We start from the raw sequence: 20,842 nt of genomic DNA, 5'->3' as shown, positions 1-20,842 counted from the left end.
ATATATATATATATATATATAAATTAGTAAAAACACTTATCTAATTTTTTCTTTCTTCTACACAGTGTTTCTCCATCAGTAGGTTCATCAAGAAGAATGTCTAAACATTAAAAAATTTTTCAATTATAGAAAAAATTATTTCACAGGAAGTTGGGAATTGTTATAATTAATTTATTAAATAATTAATTATAACAATTCCCAACATCCTGCGAAATAATTTTTTCTATAGTTTGAAAAATTTTTAATGTTTAGACATTCTTCCTGATGACCCCACTGATGGAGAAACACTGTGTAGAAGAAAGAAAAAATTAGATAAGTGTTTTTACTAATTTATTATTGCTCTGTTCTTTAAGAACATTGAGCACTCTATTTGTAGAATACACTAACATAATTTATATATATTTATATATATATATATATATATTTATATATATATATATATATATATATATATATATATATATATATATATATATATATATATATATATATATATATATATATATATATATATATATATATATATATATATATATATAGTAGAAGGGTTACAAAACGTTACAATTATAATATAGTGTTTAAGAAGGTTAGTGTTTAAAACTATTAAAATAAAAAGGAACAAGAGCAACATTGCAAATAATATATTTTAAAAAAATTGACTTTGTTTATATTTTTTTTTTTTTTTTGTGTAGATTTTATTGGGTGGATTAAAAATATTATATCTAATTAAATAGAATATATTGCTAAAAAAAAATTTTCTTTAAATTATTATTGGATAAAACAACCAGTCTTTTCCTCTGGAGGGGCTGATAAACGTAATGCATTTTTGTGATTGATTTCAGCTTGTTTACGAAATTCTCTAACCTTGCGTTTTAAAATATCATACTTTTCTTTTGTTTTCTGTAAAGTTTGCTTAGCTTCAAATAAATCAATTAATGCTTTACATTCAAAACCACAACCACATGTACATTCAAAAATGTTATTTTTAAGGTTTTTAAGTTTTTGTTCCTGTGTAATAGACGTTTTTATATTGGTGATTGAAGTTTTGTTCTTTTGTTCTAACTCTTTTATTTGGCACTCTAACAACGCAACAGTTTCTTGGGACTTTTTTAATTCGTCGGCTAACTTTTCGTAATTATCATCTTCATTTATATCATTATTTTTTATATACAAACGCAATTTAGCTATTTCTTCGTCTCGATCAATTAACATTCTTCTTGATTCTTGCATTGCATTTTCTAATTCTTTTATACTCTCTTTAATAAGATCTTCAGTAATATTTTCAGAAGACATAAGGTTGCTAACTGAACCTTTCCAAAGAGCATCAAAATTATATATGTTTGGTTTACAAGATGAAAATCCTTGAGAACTAACAGCATTGCGGTTTTGAAATGATGACGATGCCTTTATTATTGAATTACCTTTAAAGGCTTCAAAAGATTTTAAATCCATTTTTAAGGCCTTTCACATAAAAATATTCCTTTTTCTTTAACAACTTTTTGTTTCTCTATTCGGTATATATGCATTGCACAATACTTAACCATGCGTAAAAACCTTATGCTTATGCTATCAGCTAATGAGCTGCGTTGTTTAGATGAACCCTTGGAAATTTAAGTTCTGTAAAAAAAAAGAAGAAGAATAAAAGAAAAGAATATCCACATTAGATAAAATTTTTGTTGTAATTTCTACACGTATTATGAGTTTTGCTCAATTTAAATTTTCTGATAAAAAAATTAATTAATTTATTTAAAAATTTAGACATTGTAAAATGCAAATATTATTAAATATTATCTTGTGTGTCATACTCTCCTTTTGGTAAGGACTCAGTTTCTATTAACTCATTATTTGGTCAAATATAATTAATTAATGAATTTATTTTATAACATATGGGAATTATGACATATGATAAATATTAGGATGGCAATACATTATATTTAAAACTTTATATACTTTAGAACTTTATAAAAGTTAGCTTTATTAATTTATAAAGTTCAATTCTGAATAAAATTCTCTGTTAATTTGCAGACTACGCTCTTGAATACATTTTTAGAAACCAAGCTCACTAAATAGTTGATCGTGAGCTTCTTCTTACTAAATTAACTTTCTTTTGTGGTTATTAAGGTGCTCCCAGAAGTTTTAACAGTCTTATCATAGAGCACTACGGAAGATGAAGAAGCATTTAGCTGGAAAGTTCACGCCTCCTTGCTTACCAATGTCGCCTCTGGGCTAGAACCGCCGTCAAACCCCTAGCCTCTGGGTTCTGAACTAGAACTTTAATCATTTCGCCACGGCTATAAGTTCAACTTCCCAATGTCTATCTTACAGGTATGATGAAAGTTGGGAAGTAAACTTTTTGGGAAGGTACATTGTCAATTTATTAAGAAGAATCTCATCATCAACTACCAACTACGTCAAAGGCTTTAGCAAAATCACAGATTATCGTGATTAAAATTTTTTATTGTATTTATGACAAATATGATTACGTCCATGTTGCTTTTACCTGAAAAAAAGCCCAATTTTTTTCTTAAGTTTGGTACTTTGGCGATAGACGTAATTTTGGCAAGTTTTCATTAATAAAACGTAAATGAATAAGACAGACACTGGTTTAACAAAAGAATTATGTTACGGAAGTTTCAAGACGATGGGCATTTTTGGGCATATCTAATTGGGTTCTGGTGATCCTTGTTTAAGGTTTTTTATTAGGTTTGAAACAAAACCTAGAGTAAAAAGATAGGGTGTGTCATGGTGATTTGAAGTGATTATAATGTAAGATGTGTCCAACAGCCTTAACCCATTTCATTAATATCCAATCCAGTAGACAAAAAACATTTTTTAGTTGTTTAAAAAACGTTTTAATACGTCCAAAACACGTCTTGTGCTCACTGAGTACTGTTGATGGTTTCGTCCATGGTTTATTAATGACAAGTTTTATTATGTTTTTTTTTGTTATTTAGGTGCCCCAAGAAGACCTCACGGTCTTGTCACAGAGCACTGCGGAAGTGCATTTAACCAAGAAGATCACGCCTTCTTCCTTACCGTGACGCGAAAATAGTACTAAGCTCGTTTCGAACCTGGATCTCCTGCTTTTAAAGCAAGCGCTCTAACTGCTGCGCCACAGCCGCACGTTATAATAGTAGGTAATAATTTTCTATCTGAATAATGTGTTAATATATTCTTAAATTTTCTTAATTGTCATGGGGGAAGTCTAAGAAATGACAAAAGATCATTTGGTTCCAATTTTTTTGCCGTAAAACTTCTCCAATGTCTGCAACTTTATCTCTAGGTTGCTAATCTTGTTGCTGGCAGTTAGCAATAAAATGAGTGTTCGAGATTTTATCGAACATACTCATTTTATTTTAATTGCGCATTTATAAACTTTTTTGGGTGGCGTTTGTAAGTCTGATGTAACATGATTTTGCCTGGTTAGTTGGTTGTTTTATTGGTAAAAATGATGTGCTTTAGTTATCTTTTTAGTGTTGGCACCGTTTAAATTACAAGTTATATATAACCATGATCGGTTGAAATTTGGACCATTTTAAGTTATGTTTTCTCAAAAACTTATTAATCAGTTCTAATGAATTTTTTTAAATGTATAATGATGCCTATATAACTAGTTTTTTATTTGTGATATAGCTTTGTTTGCATCTGATTAGTTTTTTATTTGTGATGTAGTTTTGTTTACAGCTGATTAGTTTTTCGAGTAAATCAATTTTTTTTTTTTGCCTTGCAACAGAATTTCCATTACAAAATGTAATGGTATCTGCTATGCTTAGAGAGAAAATTGTTAAAACTACAAGCATGAAAGAATTTGTGATATTATATTATTGATATTTTATCGTGATAAATATTATTGATTAAATATGCTACATATCTAATCTGTATGTTTTGCAGAAGTCATCTCCGCACTGGTGTTGTTTATGACGCTACCTGTCATTGTGGCTACGGCAGAAAGATCGTTTTCAAAATTGAATACAGTAAAAAATTATTTACGCAATTCTACAGATAAAGAATGTTCGCATAATCTCTCTATATTAGGAATCAAAGCAAAAACAGCCTAAACTATGGCATTCAAAGAGGTGATTAAAGATTTTGCCAATTTAAAATCCAAGAAGAAAGATTTACAATTTTAGATATACTTTAATTTGTTTTCAGTTGTGCAGTTTTTTCAATATATATATTTAAATAATAATTATTTTTTTCTCTTTGTGGTGGAGGCCTAAATAGTATTTTTCGCAGCGGGGAAGGGTAAAATATAAAGTTTGCTAACGGCGAGCGAGAGCGAACAATTGTGCTTAGATTGAATGACGTTCAGGACAAAAAGTTAATCATGGATAAAGTTTTCTACCTCAAAGCTAGCAACATCTGTATTAATAAGGGTTTAAATGAAAAAGTAGAATCTAATTCTTTTTATTTTTTTATTTCTATTTAACCTTTGCTAATTCTAATTTGCTAAAGCAAAAGCTACTTTGCAAAAGTGGTTTATAATAATCTCGTTGCATATGTATTTAATTTAAAAAATCCTGGTGACACTCAAAAACCAAAGTCTGGATTAGATTGAATTTAAACTTACAACTATAATCATATTTATCTGTTTTTAAAAATTGGAATGACAGTATTTATTTAGGATTTTAAAATATAAACTTTGACTCTTTTCAGGATATTATTAACTTATTTGACGAAAACTTTAATATTTTAAATCTCAAATGAACTTAATTGAAACACCACATTTTTTTAGTTCTTTTGACTTCAAACCAACAAAAGATCATAATTCCTTTTCTATTTTTGGTGTAAACATTAGAAGCATGCAGCAAAATATTCAAAAAATTGAATGAATTTTTTAGTATTTTTAATTACGCGTTCGACGTCATATCTCTTTCAAAAACTTGGCATGATTCAGAAGGTTCTCTTAATTTAAATTCAATGACTTAGATAAATATGCTTATAAAGTAAAAAAAAACTTACTATGTTTATCAAATGCTAACTTTAAAATTCTTTTCATTGAAACTATTAAGAATAACTGCAGAAGCATATAATTTTTAAAGGTAAAAAGTGGAAAAAATTAACCATTAAAAAATTTTTATTAAAAGAACTGTATAAAAATTAATAAAAACAAATTTAAAAAAATCTATATATTACTGGTGACATAAACCTTGACTTTTTGATTTTCCCACTCAAAATGTTTCTTTGATATGTTTTTTAAATTCAATATTTTATTAAAAAACCCGTTACGTATAAAATGTTACAAAAAAAGTTACTGCAGTTGATTAAGTCGCCCTGACGTCAGACGAAAATAGTCGCTTCGGCAGTCATGTTGAATGCGGTGATAAATTGCGAAGAATAAGAGGAAATCGCTAAACAACTTTTAATGATTAAGAATCTTATAAGAAAATCATTATGAAGACGTGCCAAATGATGTAATTTTTATATCAGCGTAGTAATATTTACGTCATTCATTATAACTGCATCGTTTAACTTTTATTGGAATTAAAAATTGATTTACTTTAGGCTTTTGTCCAGTTTAATTATGTGAACTACCTCAGTGGTAAGGTTAGATGTACGATAAATAGGTTGTATCATGTAAAGAACCCGCTGGGAATTCGGCTAGCAAATAGCTTGCTATAATTGTAACGATAAAGATAGCGATTTGGCCACGAGGTAGCTATCTAATTTAAGTCAGCGAAAAGCTATCGATATTTGTTAAGATAAAGACAGCAATTTGGCTACAAGGACAGCTAGCTTAATAAGCTAAAAACCCGCTGGCTATTGTAACTAGCGTCATATAGTAATAAAATTGCTGTCTAAAATATTTTGATATGTAGCTATCATCCAGGAATAGATTTGTTGATATTTTGTAGCTAGCTACAAAGCTACGATATGTCGCTAGCGACATATTGCAACAAAATCGTAATGTTTAAAGTTCAATTATTCTCATAATTATAATAGACTCAACACTAAAAATCGAATTTTTAAAGATGTTAAAGACATTAGGAAAAAATTAAATAAGAAAAAAAAATCGCTTGAAAATTGCTTTAAAGCTAATCGCTCGCTCGTCGCTAGCTCATTTGTACTAAATGTAATAATTGTAAACCTGTTCCAAAAATATTGTGAAACTAACTCAGAAAAAGCTTTATTAAAAGCATCATATGTGTCAATTTTTTGTGATGCATCAAACCACAAGGAAGTTTAAATGTATCCAATTTTGGCTCGTTATTTTGATGTTAAAGAGGGAGTGCAAATTCAGCTGATTAACATGGATTGTGTAAATGGAGAAACATCAGATATTTTATCAGAAGATATCTTTAAATGCATTAGAGCTAAAAATATTTCTTCGAAAGTTTTGGCTATTTCTGGAGACAACACCAAATTCCAATTTCGGAGGTTTAAAACGAAACGGTAATAACAATATTCATAAAAAGTTAATCGTTAAGTAAACCGTGAAATCATTGGTATCGGTTGCAATGCTCATATTTTATCAAATGCAATGAACACTGCATCTGGTTGTTTATCTATTGATGTGGAGATAATTATTCCTCAAATTTATTTATTTTTTTACCGTTTTACTGTTCGAGTTTCTAGTTTAGAAAACTTCTGCCATAAGGCCAGTGTGGAATATCAAAAATTGCTAGGATTTTTCAAAAGTTCGTTGGTTGGCCTTACTTCCAGCTATCAAAAGAGTGCTTAAGCTATATCAGCTACTAAGATCATACTTTTTAGTTTAGAAAATTGTCCGAATCTTTTGTTTGACTTTTTCAATAACGAAATGAGTGAAATAGTATTGTTTTTTGTTCACAGTCAAGCCAACGTTTTTTATAACACGTTAAAAAAAATTGATAAAGATGATATTTCTGCTGCTAAAGTTGCCTTAGTATTTTTACCTTTCATGGTAAGACAGCATTTGCAAGTTACCGAAGAAAGTAGTCATCATTTGAAAAATCAATTTCTGAAAGAAGTAGACATTTTTTACAGTGTCTGTCTAGAGTATATAGATGAGTGGACGCGTTTTTTTAATCAGTTTAAAGTTTTTAAATGGTCTTTACTTAACTGTAAAGATGAATGAATTGAAATTATTGAAACTATAACTTTTTTGAAAAAATCAATAGAAATCACATTCGATGACAATGAATTGTTTGACGAAATTCGGAGAACTAATTTATATTGTACAAAAGAAAAGTTTTCTTCTTGGAACTCACAGTCTGTTGAATGTGACAAGCGATGGGTTGAAATATTTTCTTATTTCGAAAATAATCACGTTCCTTATAACAATTTGTTAAAATTGGTGGAAGCCGCTTTATGTTTGCCATATACAAACGCTTACGTAGAGCGATTGTTTTGATTGCAACGATATTTGGACGGAAGGGAAATCCCAACTTACAATGAAAACTTTGGCAGCTATTTTGTTAGTTAAATTTAATTTAAGAATATATAGCAGCTTAGAATTTGCTGAAAAAATTGAAAAAAATGACTTGTTGCTGAAAACAATTCATTCTTATGAAAAATATTTGTGATTTAAAAATGCAAAATTGTTTAATATTTTTTCCATGATTTAGTTTCTTCACATGCTATTTTAAAATAAATAAACGAGTAAAAACTCCTTTCTTTATTTTAAAATTTCGGAGCTTATCAACTTAAATTGATATGGGAGTTAAATAAAATGGCATATCGACTGTAGCAACTGTAGCAAAAGTCAGTTTGTCATATTTTAAAACAACTCTATACATACCCCCGATAATTTATTATATATTAAGTCTATTTAGATGCAATTACTAAAACTAGGAGGTCTTAGTAATTGCATCTAAATAGACTTAATATCGGTCGTGGCTAAAAGTCATCAGCAAAAAAACATTTGTGTAGCAAAGACAGAAATTCTGGGTTAGCAATATAAAGTAGAAGTCAAAAGTACGCCTCGTTTTCAAAATCGGAACGGTTGCCGTAATTATAGATCATTTTACCTCAGTTGTTATTATAACGAGTTATTATTATAACGAGTCGCATTAAGTTGCTACATAAACTTTTTTAATGTGAATAAATTAGGAATTTTTATTATAAGTATATATAAAAACAAAAAAAGCAGATTTATAATGAAAATTTTTTGTGTAAATAAGATATGGATTGCGTATTATTTTTCTTAGTGTGGGAAGATAGATGTGGTATATATATATAAATATATATATATATATATAAATATATATATATATATATATATATATATATATATATATATATATATATATATATATATATATATATATATATATATATATATATATACATATATATATATAAATATATTTATATAGGTACGTGCGTATCTGGCTTTTTACGGCACAGATTTCAAAGACAAAAACTGTGACCTTTTTTTTTACAGCGAGCTCGAAGTCGGTGTGGTAAAGATGTATTTATTTGTCTTTTTTTTTTAGAATTTTATATCAGCTTAGACTTTATTAGAAAAGTAGAATGTTTTATCTTGAATAAATTATGGTTTTTTTTTTACGTGTAATAAATTTTTCAGTTTTTTTATTGCTATTTAAAATTTCGTTCCTGTTCTGGCACTGCATTGATATTGTAGGCATATTGATACATATTTGAAATTTTCCAGTCAACTGTATAGATCTATTTCCTATGTGCATGCCAAATTTCATTAAAAAATATTCATGACCAAATACCGTATTTTTCGACCCAGTGGAGGTACCATTTCCACCTCTTTTAGTGTTACTGTTACACTTTATAAAACTGTTTCTGCTATTCGCGAGGTTAGAATTATTTTGTTCTAACTCCATGTTTTTCCGAACTGAGAAAATCAAATTCAAAGTTTTAAAAGGACCTGTGACCACTTAAACATAAAAGACGTAAACAAATTAGATTCATATTAATTTCCCATACTTGCTACCAGTTTAAAAGTAAATACTTCAAAAGATATAATGTGTAAGTATCTGAATTACCACACCCTGATTTGGAGAGAACAATATAATACACACTTATTTTATAAAATACAATATTATTTTGTTCTATCTCCATTTTTTATATAAAAATATAATACAAATTAGTATTTTGTATATATATTGTATATATTGTAGCAAGGTAAAGAACTGTTTGGCATACCTCTGTTTTATTGGAATAAAATCTTACTTTAACTAGTAAAAAAACTTTATAAATGCAATATTTATAAAGTTTAATTATCTAAAGTATGTACCAAGATTTTTACAAAAAAATAAAACTTTGGTTGAAATAAGCTCCAAGAACATATTATCCAAAATACATTTCACAGTGAAATGAATTTCAAAGATTATATTCAGCAAGGTAAGCACATCTGGTTAATTCATTAAAAACAACAATTTCAATAAGAAGCCCATTTAACACCATAACATAAACATAAAACATAAATATTTTGACATTAAAATAAATTATTTTAAATTACTATTATAAAATGTTATGTCTACAGCAGGCATATACTTGAACATACTTTGAAGGTCCTTAGCTTTATCATTAGAAATTTGAGCACACTGGTTTAAGACAGAAGCCATTGGTACAACTGCAAGAGGTCTTGCCACAGCTAATGAAGATCGTGGATTGTTAGGAAGACACTTAATTCGTACTTCTGAACAAACATCAGTAAATGGCTTTCTGTAGTATATATGATCTGAAAATTCTGCCCTGTAAACCAGATGCTTTATTTGGGTATAGGGAACAAGATTATAATTAAAATAGTCTGCAATAGCTGAAAAATGCTTCAAATCCAATCTTTTCATTTGGTAGACAGAAAAAGGATTTCTCTTTTGAATATTAGCAATTGCTCTGATTAAACCAAGTGGACTAAATATTTCAAGAGGAGCTAGTGCTCTATCAATTTGACTATGTATATTGTCAACCTCTTGTATACTAGAATGCCCTGATTCACAGAGGTTTTGCTCTATTACCCTGATTTTTGGGTAACGTATCAAAAACTCACGTAAGGCAATGGACATGTGACTATTTCTATTTTGAGGCACGCAGGAATCAAACCATAGTATGAGTTTATTAACATCTGGGTGGTCAGCAATTATCTTCTCTAGCAAGCATGTTACACTACTTGCAAGGTCATTTCCTGCACGACCTGAAATGCCTTCATGCCAAAGCATACAAAAACCTTTTTTATTTAGGGAGCAATGCCCAGTTAAATTATAAGCTCAGAGTTTACGTTTGTAAAAAAATGCTCCTATGTTTGATTTTGGTAAACTTATTACATTTTCAAGGTCAATGCATACTACAGCTACATTTTTATCCTTAAGTTTGCGGTCTTTTTCACGTTCTGCTCGATTTTCATTCTTCAACATTACATGTTTGGACAATTTTTGGGTTTGCTCCTCAGTTGGATTTACTACATTATAGTATTCATAACATGTATCACATAAATCAGTTTTTGGCTTTTGAAATTCGATGTTAAAGTCATGCTCAAATATGAATCTATACATATGCTTTTTAACAGGGACAATATTCTTTTCTTTGCAATAGGTAGAGTAAAGTTCATACATTTTATTAAGATTTAAAAAAGCTTCAAAATATTCTTTTTTTGTTCTTTTACGACAGTAGTGTGATGGTACACGTGGAAATTCATTGATATGATCTTTAACACTTTGTTTTGATCTTTGATCAACAACCTTTTTGGTGTGTTTCCCCCATTTTAAAAAGGCTGGGCTTCCAGTAGCATCATTCTTGTTTTCATGATGATAATAAACTCTTCTACTACTTATATTTAAAGTAGTGAGGTAAAATTCTTTACAAACTCGAGTTTGCAAATCACCAACAAAAAAGCTGTAATAAAATGAATATGTTTTTCGCGAATTTTCATTGATGGTTCGATGACGTTTCTTCTGGAGTCGTTCAGTAGTTCTACTGTAGAAATGCTTTTTTTGGGTATCATCCATAGACCAAAAATCAGAAAATATATGTGCTCGTTCTTCATCACTGATATGTTGTCTACATTTAAATTTACAAGAATTTAAACAGTCTTTTCTTGTGGTTACAGACTTGCATGGAACATTTTCTCCTTCTCTATTTTTATAAGCTCGACCAGATTGTCTTAACCGCTTTCTCACATTCTGTATCCAAGTTTTAGATGCTGACTTTAGTTTCCTAGTTTGGCCTCCATGTGGGGGCAGACGACTAGCTGATGCTATTACAAGTGCACCATTAGGACATCCAAGAACAGTCAGATCAGTTTCTTAAAAAAAAAATATACATACATATATATATATATATATATATATATATATATATATATATATATATATATATATATATATATATATATATATATATATATATATATATATATATATATATATATATATATATATACATATTTTACCTTCAACGTTTTGTTGTAATTTTTCAACAACAAAAATCTACCGCGGCTGCCATTTTGATTTTAACGACTTTCAAATATAAAACAGATAAAACGGAGATAGCACATTATAATTTTAATTTATAAACTGCATTAAGGAGGTGGAACAAAATGCAATGTCAGGTATATTAAGAAATAATTTATTTTTTACTGATTTGGTAGTAAAAAATAAATATTTTAACTATAAAAAGAAAAAAAATTTATCCAATTCAAATTTTTTGATTTGTGGAGATAGAACAAAATAATTCTAACCTCGCTTATTGTTACTGTTACTTTTTGTTATAAATTCTGTGTTTTTTTTTACAGTTACCAGTGATTTTCATTCGGTTTTAAAATTTCGTTTCTGTTCCGGAAGGGCATTAATATTGAAGGCGTGTTGGTACATATTTAAAATTTTTCAGGCAACTGTATAGATCTATTTTCTATGTGCCTGCCAAATTTCATCAAAAAATATTCATGACCTCATACCCTATTGTTCTGCGCAGTGGAGGTATGTATTTCCACTTCCGTTACATAGTGTTAGGGGAGGGGCGGTTTTTGACAGAGAAGAATTCAGTATTTTTGATTTTTTATTCATTATAATGATATATTTTATTAGAACTGTTACACAAACTTTTTTTTAATAGCCTTTTACTACTAAGAATATTTGTGTTTTCTTTTTTTATAATTGTTAAATGATTTACACAAAAACTAACAAGTATAATTAAGGTGGTTATATATTAATTTTTTTCTTGATGGCTAACTCTTTTCACCCACCAAAATTAGTTTAAAGGCAAAATTCTGCAAAATAAAATTTAAAATGCTAAAATTAAAATTATTTAACACTATTTTATGATGATTCTGCATAAAAATCATTGAAAACAATAACAGCATTTTCTCAGCTTTTTCCATACTTATAATTTACCATATAGTTAAGCTATATATATATATATATATATATATATATATATATATATATATATATATATATATATATATATATATATATATATATATATATATTACCATATACCTTAAGCTATATATGGTATATAAAAATTATACATATATTTAAAAATTTTTTTTAAAGATTAATGGTGATTTTTTAAATTATTTAATTATGATTAATAGCCGACCCAATTAAATAGTAGTATTATGATTGTTGAATTTAATTTAGTGCATCATGGGACCTCACAAAAAAACAAATCTATTTTATGGTAAAGCTAAAACTTATTTAGCTTTTAATTCTCCAATACCAGCTCATTTTAATATTAGCTGTAGAAATGGACATATACTGCATATATTTGCAACTAACAATGATTCATATAAAGTAACTGTAGAACTAATCGGTAAGTATTTTAACATCAAAATTTGTATAAGTCAGATTCAGCAACTAGTTAGAACATTAAAAGTCTTTGTAAACCATTTTTCACGAAATTCGAAATCATTTGTTGACATCTGCAACATGCTCTTTGCATACTAAATAACAACATCTGCTGAGGCACAAACATCGCAATCAATTGCAATTGACTTTGCTACATGTTCTTCATTTTCTTCTCAACAAATCAGTGTTTCATCTGTATCAAATAGTGATCACTTATCTCTTTTATCTTGTCCTACTTTAAAAACCAAACGAAATGGCAATTACGAAGAGAAAGCATAAAGAAGATATTAAAGGTTTAAGAGATAAGGCAAAGATTTACATACAGATTTAAATATCTAAATAAAGTTATTACTCGTAAGAAAAAGATAATTTCTCAACTTAGAAAAAAATTAAAAGAAAAGTTTTCAAATTTACAGTTAAAAAAACTTCAAAACCAAATTTTTTGTTTGAAACAACAGTTGACATCCACGCAAAGAAAGTTTTCTTATCAAAAGGCAATGTTAATTCAACAACTTGCTGAAAAAAATTCTGCAATTCTTGTACTGCAAAATGACATTCTGAATTTACAAGAAGAGTTGGAGGAAATTCAGCAAGTAACACAAAACAACAAAAATGAAAAATGCTACTCAACAGATATTAGGAGACTTATATATGGCTACCGATTTAGTCAAATTCCATATTGTACAACTGTAGAACTAATGATGCGTGAGCTTGGTGTGCTTTCAGACTTACAGGCTGCTGAGATAGCATTTACAATAAAAGATCTGACTCTTGGTTTTGATGCAACAACCCAGGAGGGTGTTCATGTATATGCTGTGCACTTGACAACGGAATCAGTATGTATGGTTGTAGCTATTGATCAACTTCCTGGAGGTACAGCTTATGACTATCAGACATTGTTGTACAACTGAACAAACTTTGCTATAAGGATGCAAAAGGTGCTCTAACTAATCTAAACCATTCTTTTACTTTAATATATTTTCGAGTTAAAATGAAATATTTTAATTAGTGCATGTTTTTATTTCACATTCTTCTTGCAATCATCAAAATGAGCTTTTTTATGATATTCATAGGTGATCCAAAAGGTTTTGTAAGGAGTTGTGTGTTTTAGCTTTAATTGAAAAGCTACTTTCTGGTCTTTGGGTGACAAAATTTTATATTGCACCAGGTACGGGACTTGACTACATATCTGGCATTCAGGTAGTAAAAGATGTTCGGAACACTCTTATTGAGAGCAGCAAGAATCCTTCATCTCTACTTAAACGAAAAACTTATTTCTTTGGTAATGATATTGAAGATTTAGTTTTGATTCAGTAATCAGCTTTTGCCCAGTAACTGATGAAATGAGTAAAGCATTAGCTGACTGCCTTAATGCAGTTATTAGCGTCATTGACAGGAAGTACAAGCGGCAATTCGAAATGAGTTCTAATGATCACCTTAAAGAACAGACTACGTCAGCTAGGCTTCACAACATTGATTCAGAAGAACTTATGGGTATGTTTAGCGCTGCAAAGCACAAAGCTCTAAATGCCACTCTTTGTTTTCTTTCTTCAAAACTTTGTGCTTGCAAAAATAAAACAACTGCTCTGCTATGCAAAAAGCCAAATGATATTCAAAACAAGTTGATATTATGGGCTAATGCCAGAAAAAAGCGGTTCTAATGCCAGAAAAAAGCGGTTTACAAATATGCAATGTCATAATGACCTGAAGTTAGAATTGATAAAACGAATGGCAGATAAAATTCAGAAAAAAGAAAACAAAGAACGTAGAAATGTAGAAAAAATATTAAAAAATTGCATGCCTGATCAGATAAAAGAAATGTTTCCTGACCTAGAAAATAATGAGGCCTCAGATATTGAAGAAATTCTTATTGGAGTTTCTATTGGTAAGAAGTATTTGCCACATGTGGTTCGATAATGTCAGGATGTATATTAAGGCAGAATTACTGGCATTAAAAAGAAGAAAAGTGATGTATATATAGTTTTTTTATTGGAAACCAAAAGAGAATGAAGATGATGATGGTGTTGAGTATGAAGTGAGCAAATATCAACTTTCTGCATACATAATAAGTGGTGATATGGTGATAACATAACAGAAATGTGTAATAAGGTATATGTTATTTTAAATAATAGTATGTCTTATAAACTTGCATTAACAGATATTATTTACAGATAGTAGGTTAATCTTTATTTTTATAATAAATTTTACAGTGCCTAATGTATATCATATTTTCTACCCTCCCCTTTTTTTAAGATAATGAAAAGATTTTAATTTGTTTTTATGTATACATAGATGTATATTCATATATGTATATAGAAATGTAATTTTAGGTAGTCGGTTAGTTACCGATATCCAACAACCATGGTTGACCTGGCTGCAATGAGCTATGGGAAACTAAAGCTCATTTACTATTTGACATAAGCAAATTGCCTGGCTCATGACAATTAATGTTAATCATAATGATGGCTATACATTGTTTCTACCCAGAAAGACAGACTTTTGCTTGCATGGATTGAGAGATGTTAGTGTTTAGTTACAATAATTCAGTACACTCTAGACAAATGGCATCTGCCATTACCAGATAGTTACACTAACACAATATAACTTTCTTTTCATTATAACTTAAAATCAAATCTATTATATTTCAGGTTAAAAAGTATTGAAGGGTCTACTTCTATCGATTTTTTTGTTTGGTAATTTTGTTTGTTGTGTATCAGGAGTTAAGTGATTTTGAATTTTTTTTAAGTTAGGAAATCATTCTCATCTTCTCTAATTTGTAATGGGTTTTTCAGTTATTGTGCTAAATATCTAATATAATTTCATTTATCTTTTATGGCACAGTTTTGTTTGCTTCAAAAACTAAGATTTCTTCAAAGCTGCAATTCTGTTAAAAACTTTACTAAGCAAAAAAGAAAAGAATTATTATAGTCTAAATTTTTTGTTAAAGAAGTATGTAAAAAAATTATTTTTATTTTTTGTGGTTCGTTGGAATTTATATAAAGTTAGAGAGATATATGGACTACGGAAGGAAAAATGAAGGAGAGCCGTGGTGGATATGCCCCCCCCCCCTCCATTGTTTAGATGGTTATTTTTGTGTAGGTTTTTAGTTGAACTGAATGGTGTTTTATGATTGTTTTTTTGTACTTCGGCCCCCACTAAAATGTCACGCCTTTTCCGATGTTATACATGTATATATATATCTTTTTTGTATATATATATCTTTCATTGAAATTCATTCGTAACGATAAAAATGAGGCGAAAACGCTAAAGCTTTTAATTATTTAAATTTCACCTATACGCTTTAGAAAATCTAGCTCTAATAAAAAAAATATATATACCCTTAACCATAAATATATATATATATATATATATATATATATATATATATATATATATATATATATATATATATATATATATATATATATATATATATATATAATTATTGTGAATATCGCAAAAATACGCGATTTTTTTTGTGTGTATGTTTTATAAAATTTTGCAATAGATTTTACTATTACGTTTTAATCATTAAAAATATTTTGTTATTTTAATTCGAAACTTTTTTTATTACGTTTTTAAATCGTTTTGCACATTTCACTATGTAAAATCATGCGCAAATTAACAATAATTCTATTACAAAGCTGCCGTTAGCCGAACGCGAGTATTATACATAAGTTGCATTTTTCATTAGCAATGCTTCATAAAAAATAATGGTACTTAAATGAGCATAACTTTTTTTGTAATTATTCTTTTTACATAAAGTTTTCACCATTTTATTACAAATTCAAAGCTCTTTCGAACCATATATAAAACTTAGATAAATAAATGGTTTGAAATTTTTACACACGTACCTAATATATGTATATATATATATATATATATATATATATATATATATATATATATATATATATATATATATATATATATATATATATATATATATATATATATATATATATATATATATATATATATATATATATATATATATATATATATATATATATATATATATATATATATATATATATATATATATATATATATATATATATATATATATATATATATATATATATATATATATATATATATATATATATATATATATATATATATATATATATATATATATATATATATATATATATATATATATATATATATATATATGTATATATGTATATATATATATATATATATACATACACTGTGTCAAAAAAGTTTTCATCCACCTGTCCTGTTCATTTTTCAGACTTTTTATTGAACAAAGATATAAGCAAAATTTCAACTAAATGATATCAGTTAACCATTCAAGAAATATTGTAAAAAAAGATTTTACAAAATAAAAAATAGAAAATTAAATATTTCATTTTAAACTACACAATGTCTGTTTTTTGTGCCAAAAAAGTTTTCATCCACCCTGCACTCCAACCTCAATTTGTTATGTAATCAGTATTAAAGTTACGTTTTTTAAATATAAATTAGATTTAGTAAGATTTTTGTATTATTATTTCTTTATATAAATCTTTTATATTTTTAATTTTTGTTAGAATAATTATTAAAAATGAAAGTTGCAGAGGAAATTCGATCATTTGTTGTTAGACTATGGAAGGAGCGAAAATCACAGCGAAATATAGGAGATATAGTAAAGAAACCACGTTCAACTATGCAGTTCATTATCAAGAAATACCAAATCACCAAAAAAATTGTTGATAAGCCATGTACAGGATGTTCATATAAAATTCAAGTATTGCATTGACAAGCTATTCTGAGAAGAGTCATCCAGAAACCTAAAATAAGTGTTCCAAAACTTGCTGGAATGCTGCAAAATGATTACAATTTAAAAGTGGATCCTGAAACTATTCGAATAACCTTAAGAAGAGCTGGATACAATGGTAGAGTACCATTGAAAAAGCCCATCAAACATCAGCAAAGTAAACAAAACCAAACGACTACACTTTGCAAAGCTTTATATTAATGAACCACAAACATTCGGGGAATATGTCCTTTTGTCTGAGGGTTTGAAAGCTGAGTGAAACCTGCAAATGGAAAACTGTATAATTTTTGTTTTTTTATTTTACCTCTAAAAAATACAGGCAACTACATCTGAGGCAGCTATTAATTACTCTAATTATTCTTTATTATTAGCGTTGGGTGAAAGCATATTGTCAGACTCATTTGTTGGTCAATTGCAATAAAAATAATGGTGTGGAGCGACAACACAACAAATTAAAACATAAGTATCTTTTGAATCACAGAAATAGTTCTCTCAGTGGAATGTTATCTATAGTGGTTGACGGTTTTCTTTCTGATAAGTATGAGAGGTATGATAAAATTATCTGTTTCTGACAAATTTTAGTTTTATAATAATTTTTTATTTATGTTGCCGTTAAATAATTTTGTAATACATATTTTATAATGAAACAATTTATTTATTTTTGTAGCTATATTGACAACAATAGATTAATGAGCTCAAAATGCATGCATTATTCTGATGATGTTGATGATTAGATGATTGATCGCCCTCGACCAATGGTGAAGCATTGTCTAGTAAAGAAATCCCTTGCTAAGAATTTAGACATAACAGCACTTAAAGTTGAAGGATCTGGAAAATTCTCATTACGATATTATAGAGACAACAAAGAACGAAATTATTTTTAAATTGGGAATCAGTTTCTCTTTTATACCGAATGTCTCCTTATTTAAATGTTGATATTGATTTTGATCTTGATAAAGCCAAGATAAAAAGATATAATGATAAACTCAGTACATCTACTTATTTCAATGAAACCTTCTACAATGAATATAAATCATCTATTACTGAGACAAATAAAGTGGGTGAAATGTTGGTAAAGGCTGATACTCAAAAGGTAAAAAATGCAGGAAGGAAGTCTATAACAGGTGAATCCCTAAGAAGTCTTTTGAATGACTTACGAAGTCTGAGTTTCTTAATTGAATATGATAGTGATCTCCTTGAAAAAATATATAAAGAGTTAAACAATCTCATCACATGTGTGAAAAGTGATGTACCCAAAGAAAGTTGCTTGCCCCTACTACCTAATAAAAATAAAAAATACCTATAACAAAAAGCTCCATTAAGTATCATAAGCTACCAGCGCCTAAAAAAAAGAGTACACAAAATAAATGTGTTTGGGAAAAAAAGGAAAAATTATTGGCTGCTTCCAAAATTTAAGTAACCTTGAAACCAGAGGAAAAAAGCAATGTAGAAATGAAGTTATAAATAATAATTTGATAGACTACAAAAACTTAAAAGAATTTGCAGATAACACGATAATAAAAATTATTGGCTTAAAAAATTTAGTTCCTGAAACGGATCTTCAAACCCTAAAATGTGCAGTTGAATGCTGGAACTCAAAAGAACAAAGAACAATCTTCAAGGATATTCTTGAAAAAAATATTCCTAGATAATAATAAAATAATAATAATAATAATTCAAGGATTTTTATAATTATCATGTATAAAACTCTAATTTACCTTGTATACTTGTATAGTGGGTGTTTAATAAATATATAAATATATAAAATATAAAAAATAAATTTTAGTGATGAGGAAAATGTAGATACAGATCAAAGATACTGCATAAGTAAAATAAATCTTGGTCAGAGCGTCTTTTCAGATAAATTAAACAATGAATGTTATAAATATCCTTCAAAACATGATAAAAGACCAATTCAAAGAAGTAAATGACCTTCAAGACACTGTACTCGGGCAAAATCTTGCTTTCAGTATCTACATAAATAAACCCTTTGTTTAAGTTTTGCATGATGGTTATAATCACTGGGTAGCAGTTTCAACATATGGTTGTAAACCTGGTAAGGTTTTCTTGATGGACAGTTTATTTCATGGTAAAGTTGCTAATTTTATAATACAACAGATATGTGCCATCATGAAATGCACATATGACAAGTTAACTTTTTGCGTATTACCAGTGCAACAACAATCAAATGGAGAGGATTGTGGTATCTTTGCTATTACTTTAATATATCATGTTGCAAGTGCAAAAACAAAACCAGACAATGTAACATTTTCTATATCAGAAATGAGGACACATATGTTACATTGCATTAAAGTTAATAAAGTTTCTTCGTTCCCTCAATTGTTAGCAAGTTGCAAGAGATGCTTTGAAAAAAACTTTTTAATTGAACTGTTTTGAAATTGTAGGATGCCTTGGAATCCCATAGAAAATCAAAACAAAAATAAACAAATGGCGCAGTGTAATCGGTGTAAACAGTGGTTCCACAGAATGTGTGAAAACATTCCAGATTTTGTCTTCTTTTTAAAGAACCGTAGATCATCATGGTTTTGTTATTGTTTTGCAAGTGCAGTTTCATGATTATTTATTGTATTAAATAATACTATTCTTTACAATAAAACAGAGTTTTCTTTTGATTTCAATAGCCTTTTTTAACATGATTTATTATAAATAGTAAGAATTCTTACAAGTTATCATAATGAAATGAATAAATTTAATTTTGAGTTTTGGAAAAATTCAACTTTTTCAGGTATGTATCCTCATTGATTAAAATTGAATACATTCAATTTTAACCAAGATATTGGTAGTGTGATTGTTACTTATAAATTTAGATCTTAAAGATGGATTAAACATTGAAACTTTACATTGCAGTGTGGCAATGTAAGTTTGCACTCTTCATTATAGTTACATTGATGTAGAGTTTTATCTTTTGGCTTTGCGACTTTATCAGATTCTCATTTGCCTTATGTACTATAATTTTGTCAGTTGCTTTGTAAATTCAAAATAATGTTTAATAGAGTTATATGTTTTGATAAATATTGCTTCTCTATTGCTATTAGTCTATAGTCGTCTCTGAGGTCTATAAACTTTTTTTTAAAATAAAAGATTGTTATGGTTTGTTTTTCAAAGTTGATAAACATTTGTCATAATTTTGGTAAGTGAAAATGTTAAAAAAATTCCTAATTGAATTTATTCAAGCAATAAATGAGCTTCAATTATGTTTTTTATTATTATGTAAAATACTTTTTAATATTTACTTTTTATTTATTTATGTATATATATTTATAATATTTATTACTGCTATTGTTGGAAGCTT

General features: G+C 27.9%; 1 protein-coding gene and 1 long non-coding RNA gene across 2 annotated transcripts; one reads left to right on the top strand and one right to left on the bottom strand.

The window, feature by feature from the left end:
• Positions 1-626: 626 nt before the first annotated feature.
• Positions 627-1,532, bottom strand: LOC105847611 (myosin-13). Its single transcript, XM_065796017.1, has one exon. It carries the CDS (start codon positions 1,450-1,452, stop codon positions 769-771), a length of 684 nt encoding a protein of 227 aa, XP_065652089.1. The 5' UTR covers positions 1,453-1,532; the 3' UTR covers positions 627-768.
• A 15,768-nt stretch (positions 1,533-17,300) lies between these two features.
• Positions 17,301-19,059, top strand: LOC136079056 (uncharacterized). The gene is made up of 3 exons (XR_010637906.1): positions 17,301-17,807; positions 17,901-18,076; positions 18,197-19,059. It is a non-coding gene; the product is annotated as an uncharacterized LOC136079056 (long non-coding RNA).
• The last annotated feature ends 1,783 nt before the right edge of the window (positions 19,060-20,842 follow it).

This window comes from Hydra vulgaris, chromosome 04 (genome assembly GCF_038396675.1).
Source record: "Hydra vulgaris chromosome 04, alternate assembly HydraT2T_AEP".
Classification (NCBI taxonomy): Eukaryota; Metazoa; Cnidaria; class Hydrozoa; order Anthoathecata; family Hydridae; genus Hydra; species Hydra vulgaris.
This window is presented reverse-complemented; position numbering and strand designations above follow the sequence as displayed.

Coding starts and splice junctions, on each gene's coding strand:
- LOC105847611 (XM_065796017.1), bottom strand. CDS start 1,452: ATGGATTTAAAATCTTTTGAAGCCTTTAAAGGTAATTCAATAATAAAG.